The sequence below is a fragment of the Corella eumyota genome, chromosome 1, assembly GCF_963082875.1.
Source record: "Corella eumyota chromosome 1, kaCorEumy4.1, whole genome shotgun sequence".
In the NCBI taxonomy this organism is placed as follows: domain Eukaryota; kingdom Metazoa; phylum Chordata; class Ascidiacea; order Phlebobranchia; family Corellidae; genus Corella; species Corella eumyota.
In genome coordinates this window covers 2,962,064-2,972,504 of record NC_137490.1, presented here as the reverse complement: position 1 = coordinate 2,972,504, position 10,441 = coordinate 2,962,064, and the positions used below count along the sequence as shown (strand labels likewise).

Sequence of the window (10,441 nt, the reverse complement as noted above, 5' to 3'; positions counted from 1 at the left end):
GTATTGTATTGTTATATTTTAGTCTAAATACTGAGTAGGCTAATGCAAAAAGCTGGATATAAATAAGCTTTGTATAAATTTAAACAGATATTACTATGTTAGGTAAAAAAAAAGTATTTTTAGGAACAAACAGCAAGGTAGTGTACTCATTGAACCATAAACATAACATTGCACTAATGTAATGTACTATTCGTGATTGAACTAACAGTTGCCATAGACCTAAATACCTTTCCGGTTGAGTACTAATTATCAGCGGAACTATCAACGTCTAAAAAAAATAGCTCGAAACTTGCCAAGAACCGATTGCTTGCAAGATTAATTTCCTTATTTTAAAATTGAAAACAAGTAAATTTTGCTCTAAGCTGCAACTAACTGACAGATGTTAATTAGGGTATTGCTAACACTTTATTTACGGTAAGAATTATGTTTGTATTGCCTTGTTTAGTTAAAAATAAAGTTATGTTGTCGTAAAAAAAGTTTTATAAGCATCATAAAATAAGCATATATATAGATGATATATTAAACATATTTTTAATGCTGAACCTATTACCTTAGTTAAACGTTTTTTAAACGATTTGTAACTGTTAAATGTTTTGTTAATTGTTTTAGTTGTTATTCAAAGCTTTATTTTTAAAAAAATAACCTTTAACAAATATCAAGTATTACAACAAACATCATATTTCTCTTGAATCAGTTGCTTTGTTCTTATTTAAATAGCTTTTATAAACATTTTTATAAACTTATATTTGTGCATTTTAGTTTTAAAAAATGTGATAGAGAAAGTTTTAAAATATGATAGTTCAAGAAATAGAAAATATCTGTAGGTATACAAAATGTTTATGATTAACTAACCTTTATTAAAATTTATATAGGCCTACATCAAACAAGTAAACAAAATGGGTTTGCGCAAACCTTTTTTATGATTTTATAGCAGATAATAAATGTACTACCTTACATGTTAAGTATAATTATCATTTTTATTGTACCTCATACTAATATATTTTGCATGGGAAGCACTGCAAGTAGACTTTAGTATGATATATTTTGCAATTTGAAAGTGATGGAAAAATGAATAAAACTTTAGGTAAATATTTTTTAAATTTTTTTAAATTTTTGTTGTGTAGCTGTTGATCACTTTAATCATATTTTAATTGTATTTTTAATGGAATGTAAATTTTGTTGGCACGATTTCTGTTGTTTATATATCTTAATTTTGTCATAACAAATCAATTGTTTTCATTTTATTCACAAAATTCATTAAAAATTTAAAGAAGAAGTAGGCCTAAATATGTTTTAATTTTATGCTATTCGTATTATTAAAAAAAAATCCTTTTTTGTAGAGTTTGAAATTGTCTCAGGAATTGGCCATGACATTGGTTCTTACATAACTAAAAATAAAGAAGAACATTTCAAGCTACAACACCTTGCAACAAATTATGCAGAAATACAAATAGAAGAAAAGGACAATTTGTTTAGAGTGTATGCAAAGAAGCCTAGATTAACGGTAAAAAAGACTAAAATATTACAACATTTTTTTTACCTTTTGGTTATATTTAAGTTAATGTGGCCTACATTAAAAAAAAGGTTTGAATATAAATATAATTGTTATATTTTAGGTTTCAGTTCTCCTTTGTCAAAAAATGGTGAAATCTGTTTATGAAAAATTTTCAAATGAAATTGTTTCAAAAACAGTTCAATACCCTCATAAAAATTTACTTAATTTGTTTCAAAAAATTGGTTGGAAAGTTGAAAATAATATTTTTGAATTCATCGTTGATGAAACACAAATACCTAAAATTAAATTTTCTGTTTATGTAAGGTAAATAAATAAGTTGGAATTATTATTTTTTTGTAAACAGTTAAATCTAAAAGCATACCATACTCTTGCCAAAAATCATTGCAAAAAATTTTATGAAATAAAAAGATTGTTACCAAAATATAAATTATCTAAAAATACTAAAATTTTAGATGGATATTAACAGATGATGGCCACTTAGTTTTAACAGGAAGAGAAAAGGCACTTGCAGCAGTTAATAAATACTTACAAGATTATTGCGATTCTATAACAGTGGAGCGAAAGTATAGTCCAATTTTTTTTACGTAAGTTGAAATTCTAGTAAACATCAGTAATGTTGTAAGTAACCAATGACTTACCATTTTATTATTGACATTAGGTTTGCTGTGGATTGTGATGTATTTCGAGATTGGAGCAACGATTTAAATTTAGAATTGACTTGCTTTTCAGAAACTTTTCAAATTCAATTAATAGGGACATTGGTCAACATCAATGTATTTGATGAAGCTATACAGAAAAATGAGGTATGAAAATGCTACTAGTGTAAAATAGCTTAAAAAAATGCAAAAACTTGATTCTGGTAAGAGCTAGACTGTTGCTTCAACTTTTTTTTTTTTTGCTTTAAAATTATCTTTAAGAAAATAACTTCAAACTATTTTAATTAAATATACCTTAAATTATATTATTAACAGACAACCAAGGAAACAGTAAAAGTTAATTTCAGGGAGTTGGCTAGAAAAGTTTTATTTGTAGAATTGCTAAAATATCAAGATTCCAGGAAAGACTTACAAACAGAATTTCAAAGAAAGAATATTAAAGGTATGGCATTTAAAAATAGTTATGGGCCCTTTGGCTTTACACATTTAAATAAATAGCATTACCATAGTAACAAGTAATATAAAAGAGTTCAAAACATGTTTTGTGCCTTCAGTAGTTATTATTCAAATTGTTTTTTTAAAATACTTTTTTGTATCTGTAAAATTGTAGTTTTTAACTGTTTTTAAATTAATAAAAGTAAAAATTCTTACTTATTGTAAGTCTCAATTACATTATTAATAAAAAGTTTTATGGGAGTGACAAAATATGTAATACTTGTTGAACAATAAAATAATGTCATGGTCTGTTTTAGGCTGACAATATCATTAAATTTGTCATGGTTATTAAAATCTATGTTTATTGTATTTTTTAACCTATAATGTTCATGATTTTAATTATAGTTTCTCTTCAACTTTTAAATGGCGAACCAACATTTATTCAAGTTTTGGGCAACAATTTTATAAAACAAGCTCATGATTACTTAAATGATTATATTTCTGTTCAAACATTGCAATTTCCTGATGCCAAAGAAAACAACCCCGATGAAAATTGGGAACAACTATTGAATTCTGTTAGATCAAAATCAGTTAACATTGTAATTCAGGTATATATATATTAATACAGTCTAAAACAAAAACCTATTTGCTCTAATCAATGTAGTTTTATTTAATGTTATAACTTGTGTATGCTTTACCACTTACTCATCTGTAATGTTTGTTTTTGGTACTTTTATTATTTTTCCTATAGGATAATTTAATAAATATTCTTGGAGAATCGGAGCATTTAAAAGAAGTTGCAGACCAATTCGAATTGTACTTTCAAAACTGTTCTAAGAAAACAGAAGTGTCAACATGTGACAACAATTTACTTACTTATGATATGAAATCTTCAGATGCTTCTATCAAAAATAAAGATTTTGAATCTAACAGGGACAAAACCATTCAAGTGATTGATGAAGATGCCAAAGTTACATCAGGTTGTGAATTTTCTTGAACTTTCTACCTAAAACTTTTTATCATAAAATATTTTATTTTAGCCCACAAATGGGTTGCTGATGTTTTTAATTCCCTTTCGCTACAAATTAAAAGTTTTGAAGGGTTTGGCATCCATAAATATTTTCAGGACCATAAAGAAGGCAAAGATTTTTTGAAAAAAATTGAAAAAGAACATTTGTGCTCCATTGAAATTTATGATCAACAAATAAAACACAAAGAAGCTTTAAACGTAATATTTAAAAAAATCAGGTTTCTTTATACTATAACTTAGAAAATTTTTTAAAATCAATGTTCTGTACTTTAAGGTAATATTTGAAATGAGGCTAGCTAAAGCAAACTTAACATTCAGAGTTTTACAAAATTCTATCACCGACTTGGAATGTGATGTGTTGGTAATTCCCCTGACAGCAGACCTAGCAGAACGTGACCCATCGAGTGATGCTCTTTTAAAAATTGCTGCTGATTTAAGTTAGTAAATAAAAATACAATAAAAATAAATATTTAAAGCTGTAAAACTTATTGCTAATTTTTATGTTTAAGGCAGTAAATTGTCCATGTACTACAGTGAGGATAATTCCCCCGGCGACGTGGATGATTATAAAAGTGTTAGTTTTGATGTAACTAATTCTGATTCCACTGTTAAAAAAGTTTTATTTGTAAAAGTACCTAGGTAGGTATAAAACTTTTTTATCTGTGTTGTACTCTTTCAGTTGTTACTTTAACTAAAAAATTAAATTGCTTGTGTTAAAATCAAATTAACGAAGCATGGTTAAAGGAAACTTTCAAATAAAAATGCTTCGTTAACTAATTTTTAAAACAAATTTTAACAAAAAAATTTATGTTTAAACTGTGAAAAAAGTAAATCACGACTTGGCAAAATACAACACTGCATTATTGAATGTCTTAACTTCTCCAAGAAATACAAATCTATTGCACTACCTGGAAATTGGATTTCTAATAATTACAAATATGACCCAACTTTGGTTAAATCAATTGTCAACACCATTGTAGAAAATGGTCAGGGTTTACAGGTATAACTTTTTAATAATACATTGCTAATATATTTATAAAAGTGTATAAATTACGGTGTATTTCATATTTTTCAAATATAGGTTGATGTTGCTGAACCCAGCAATGATAATTTACTTTCTCAATATGCAACCGAAATAAACAGTATTGTTACAACAAGCACCAGTTCTCCAACGACAAAATCAGGACTATTTGATACGTTTCAAAATATATTAGGAAAAAGGGTAAGTTGAATATCTGTAATGTAGATTACTGTGCCATTTAACACACCATTTAAATATTTTTTGGCCACTTGCAGTGCCACATAATGCATATTTTTGCATCCAGTAAAAACCACCAATTAGATAGGTCAGTTTTTACTAAGTCAAAGTTACAAAACAACTCGCACCATGTGCTTATACCATATAATCTGGATAGCTTGTGAATTTATTATAATTGAGGACTATTTTGACTATTAAGAACAAATTGTGGTGGCCTAGCATTAAATAAAAAACTCTTAGTTAACTTAGACTTTATTTAACTTAATACGGTCGCAAATGGGTAATAGAAAACTAACAATTAAATAAATTAAAAGAAAGCCAATTAACATTGTTGTCAAACAGTGAGTTTCTAATTTATTCAAAACATTTTAGGAAATATTATTATAACTATATTATAGTGATTTATTTTTGTTATATTTTAGGGGGAAAATGATACACTGAATCCAGATCAAATAAAGAGCAAACTTTCAAAAACAAAACTTTTAATTAGGTTAATAAAGGAAGACATTGTACAAAAGGTGCAGTTATGTGTAGTCAATGTAATAGTTTCATTTATTTGTTACTAAAATTTAAACTAAACAAAACAAATGTTTTTTAATGTTTTACATAAAATTAATAGACTGGTGTTATTGTAATATCCACAAAAGTTGGAAAATTTGATCCTTGCCAAGGTAGTGTAATTGGAAAAGAGATATTGTTGCTGACAGGTGATCAGTCTAAGGTTAGTTTTGGGTGGACAAATAGGTTAAGTTACCCCAGTTAAATTCGAGTATTGGAAATGTAATGTTCTAATCAATTAGTAAACTGTGTTAATTCTTAAAATAAATTATATATACAAACACACTAAACATTTTTAAATTTAACAAAAACTTATATTTTTACATTTTTTATATTTAATAGAATGCAAGCAACTCAGTAAACAAATTTGTTGAAGGAGATATGGTAGAAACAAGTGGTTATAGCCTAAACTGTCATACAATTTTTCATGTTTTTATGAATAAATATTCATCAAAAAGTCAAGACTTGCTGCAAAAAGCTATCAATAAGTGTTTGAATACAGCAGATTTATATGGTTATGAGTCAATATCTTTTTCTTGTTTGGGAACTGGTGGATTTAAATATCCAGCGCAGATTTTGCCAACTTGTTTAAAAAATGGGATTGAATTATTTGAAGGAAGTAATCTCAAATATGTAAATGTTCTTTTTAGACCTGAGGATAACCAGCCTATTAAAGTAAATCATCTATAAAAAGTTCAAAGATTTGTGGTTTAAAGTTTATAGTTAACATTTTTGTTAAAAAATTTCAGATCTATCATCTAAATGTAATTTTAATGCATTCAACATTTTTAAATTTTTCTTTTGTTTGTAGGCTTTCTTAAAAGAATTTAACATTACCTCGACTGAAATAGGTTGTTTAAAAGTGGAAGTGGATCAAGGTGATATTACAAAAACTGTCACTGATGCTATTGTTAACACAACTGATGAAAACTACAATTTGTCTGGTAGGTAATTTTAACTGAATTAAACACAACACATAACAAATTAAAACATTACCCACTCATCAGTATGTTTTTTGAACAAACATTTTGAAGATTTTAATAACCAAGTTTAGTGTTTACACTATAAAATACTATAAAATTAAATATTATTAGTTTGTATACCAACTTTTAATATCTAAATTGTGTTTATTAGGTTCTGCTTTCTCAAAAGCGATACTGGATTGTGCTGGAAAAGACATTGAGAAAGAATGTAAAGAAAATCCAATTAAATCAACCCCTCACTTTAGACTTACTACTGGTGGCAATTTGTGCAAATATTTGTTTCATCTTTTTGTTCGCAGTATAAGAGATAAAATGGTATTTGCTTTGGTATCTATCTTTAAAAGTGCTGATTTATTAGGATTGAAATCGATTGCAATGCCAGCAATTGGAACAGGTATTCTAGAAAAAAAAAGTTGTAACAATGATAATTTTTAGTTTTAAAAAAGATAATTGCATAGAAGTGTCAATTTTGACTGCCTCCGAGCTTTATTTTGCAAATTATTTAAATCATATTTTAGGTGTTATAAAAATGGATAGCTCAGAAGTTGGCCAAAAATTGTTTTCTGCTATTAAGGAGTTTTTAAAAACAAAACCAAAAAATTTGAGAAAAATTAAAATTGTAATTTACCAAGCTTCAATGCTTGAGAATTTCAAAGCCGAAATTTTGCCATATACTGATGACACTTTACTACTGCAAAAAACAACTGGTAAAAGCAAAAAAATTGTAATACCTTTTGTAATAAAATTGTAAAAAAAATTGTAATAAAATTGTAAAAAAGTTTTTTTAACATTTTTAATTTTAATTTTTAATACCTTCAACAGAAATTCCTATAAGTACAAATGAAAATAATCCAAATAAAATTTCTTTCAAAATTAATGCACTTAAGGAAGATCATGTCACTAAGGTGAGTACTGCCCTAAAATATCAATTTGCTGATGTTTATTATCTAAATTTTTAATTAATGTATAATTTATTTTTTACAAACTTTAATTAAAATTATAAAATGTTTAAATAGTTAGTTAACTCTGATAACAAATTCAAGAAAAAAAAAATATTTTTTTCATACCAAGGCCTGTTTGTATTTGAAAAAAAAAGTAAAAGAAATGTTTGTTGTTGAATCGGTCAAATATACTTCATTAAACAACGAAAAAGTGGAGATTGAATTTCGAAAAGAGGCCGATAAATTAGAGAATAAATATAACATAAAAATAACAACTGTTGTCTCGTAAGTGAATCTCTTTTTAATCATCAAAAATAATTTGTTTAAATACCTAACAAACTATATAGGATAACTAAGTGCTAAAAGTACATTTACATTTTTTAATTGTGTTTTAATTTTTAAATAAAATAATATAACTATTCACGAAAGTATTTCTATTTGTTAGTACTGTCACTTTTGAGGGTCTAAAATCTAGTGTAAAATTGGCAAGGCAAAAATTAAAAAAGTTTTTAAACAACTATAAGGAAGCGCTGGTTCTTTCCAAATATGCACAATGGAGATATTTCGAAGAAAACACTTTAAAGGGCTTCCAAGATTTTCCAATTATTTGTTGTTGGGCGTTGGAAAAACGACATGTTAGTGATTGTTTAACTTTAGTTTTCAAAAAAATTCAAGAGAAATCAATATTTGTATATTTTAGATTTGGTTTATCTAATAAGATATTTGTTACTGGCCTTTTTTTTATTTGTTTATTCTTGATATAAAAATGATAACATTAAAATTTTTATGCCTTATTACCAAATACTTATTTAAGAATGAAAATAATCAAGACACCTTTGTGTTGGAATTTGAAAAAAATGGGAAAATAAGAAAGTTTGAAACAAAAATACTTAAAGATTTAAACAAATTCTCAGCAAAATGTTTGAATACCAATGAAATTATCTCTATTCAACGAATCCTTCAAAACAGTATGTCAAGTTAAAAAATCAATAAATTATACAACACAGATTAAATTTCCCGAAAATATTTTGTTCGTGCTTCTAAAATCTGACCAAATTCTTATTTTTCCAGACATTGCAACCTGTGATAATGACAAAGATTCAGTTGTATTAGTTGAAGTAGAACCAACTACTGATGAGTTTAAACATACTGTAAAAAAATTCAAAGATGCCAAACTTCCCTTTTCCACCATTCTTGTAAGAGTTTTTTTTAGATTACCGATTAACAAACATTAAATATTTTGTACAACTAAATTTCACAACTAAATCTAGCTTTATTAATTTAGAAGTTGGAAAGGATTGAAAATCAAGCATTGTATGATCATTTCCTTGTCCATAAACGAAAAGTTGATAGTCGAATGTCACGAGACAATATAAATCAATCAGTAACCCGGGAATTATTTCATGGAACTAGTGAAGATGTTTGTTCAACAATTTGTAAGAATGGTTTTGATCGTGGCTATGCAGGAAAAAATGGTAAGGTATTCATTCTTACTATAGGAACAAATTAATAAAATAAAAATATTAAACATAGCATGAACCGTTATTATATAATTTTTTTGTTACATTAGGTAAAAGTTATTAATTACCAAGCATCATGGTTACTTTTTATTTAATTTCTTTAATGCTTCTTAAGCTACAAGATATGGGCGAGGCGTTTATTTTTCAATTTCGGCTGAATACTCCGATAAGTATGCAACGCCAAACAAAAACAAAGAAAAAAGGATGTTTTTAAATGAGGTAATCTGTGGTGAATATACCCAAGGTTCTCCTAAAACTAGGGTAATACCTTTAAAGCCAAACAGTGAAGATGAATATGATTGTGTGGTAGATAATATGCAAAATCCAACGATATTTGTCATATTTAGGGATTATAGTGTGTATACTCATTATCTTCTTACTTATAAATAATTTTTTTTTGCCCGTTTTGATGTATTATTTAATATAATGCTTTAGTAATCATCATAAATTTATTGCTTATTGAATTTAAAAAATATTGTTAATTTTGTTATTCGATTTTGCATCGACAAACTTTTCTATGTAAATATTTTCTGCAGTCTTATTACATTATTAAAACAAACTTGTAATAAATTTTGTTTATAATTATAGCAAAAAAAATTATATTTGTATTAAAAATATTAAACAAAATTTTTAAATATTTGTTAATTTAACTGTTATCAAAAATTCAACAGTGTGTATCTATTATTTTACTTTTTGTGCTTTTTTAAGTTCTACACTTGTTATGGTTTGAAATCTTAGATTTCGAAACATATTGTTATTGTCCGTATTTTTATTATGGTTTAAAATCTTAGATTTCGAAACATGTTGTTATTGTCAATTTTATTATTTTTATTCTTACTTTTTCGAATTTTGAAATAGAATAACTTTTGATCTTGTATATATTAAGTTCTAAAATTTTAGTATGTTGTTTATAATAATATTGTGTTCCAATCCTCCTATTTTCAAAATTTAATTATTACCAATTACTAATTGCTTGTTTATTTATTAAAATTTAAAGATTGTTATTAATTCTTCAAATCTTGGTCAATTGTATATCATAATATTAGTAACTCAAAAATGATTTAAAATTTCAATTATTACCACTAATTACTAATTAATAGGTGTTTGTTTATTAAAATTTAAAGATTGTTATTAATTTTTCAAATCTTGGTCAATTGTATATTATAATATTAGTAACTCGAAAATGGATTAAAAATTTAATTTTTGTTTGTTTATTATATTTAAATTTTTGTTTGTTCATTAAAAATTAAAGTTTGAAATTAAGCTTTCAAAATTTAATATAATGTATTTTATAATATTAGTAATTAAAATACATGTTTAAAAAATAATTTTTGTTTGTTTATTTTATTTAAATGCTTGTTTATATATTAAAAATTAAAAATCAATTTTAGGAATTTAAAATTAAGTATAATGTATATCCTGATACCAACAACTTAAAACTGGGTTAAAAATTAATTTTACTTGTTTAATATATTTAAATGCTTGTTTGTTTATTAAAAATCAAAGATATGTAATATTCTTAGTTAAGGTGTATGCATATTTTT

General features: G+C 25.5%; 1 protein-coding gene across 2 annotated transcripts; it reads left to right on the top strand.

Annotated features, from left to right (window-relative positions):
• Nucleotides 1-961: 961 nt before the first annotated feature.
• On the top strand, nt 962-9,352 carry LOC145759217 (protein mono-ADP-ribosyltransferase PARP14-like). 2 transcript variants are annotated; one of them, XM_082573001.1, is made up of 26 exons: nt 962-1,084; nt 1,341-1,504; nt 1,617-1,819; nt 1,969-2,100; nt 2,175-2,319; nt 2,488-2,614; nt 3,013-3,215; nt 3,359-3,587; nt 3,648-3,835; nt 3,912-4,074; nt 4,147-4,276; nt 4,466-4,637; nt 4,719-4,859; nt 5,318-5,413; nt 5,515-5,616; nt 5,796-6,128; nt 6,265-6,397; nt 6,588-6,830; nt 6,955-7,143; nt 7,259-7,341; nt 7,508-7,662; nt 7,823-8,012; nt 8,192-8,345; nt 8,449-8,573; nt 8,663-8,852; nt 9,013-9,352. In XM_082573001.1, exons 1-26 carry the CDS (start codon nt 1,069-1,071, stop codon nt 9,285-9,287), a joined length of 4,281 nt encoding a protein of 1,426 aa, XP_082429127.1. In that variant the 5' UTR covers nt 962-1,068; the 3' UTR covers nt 9,288-9,352. The 2 variants fall into 2 exon arrangements, with proteins under 2 accessions (XP_082429127.1, XP_082429118.1); XM_082572992.1 differs by having other exon boundaries at nt 5,318-5,434.
• Nucleotides 9,353-10,441: the final 1,089 nt, after the last annotated feature.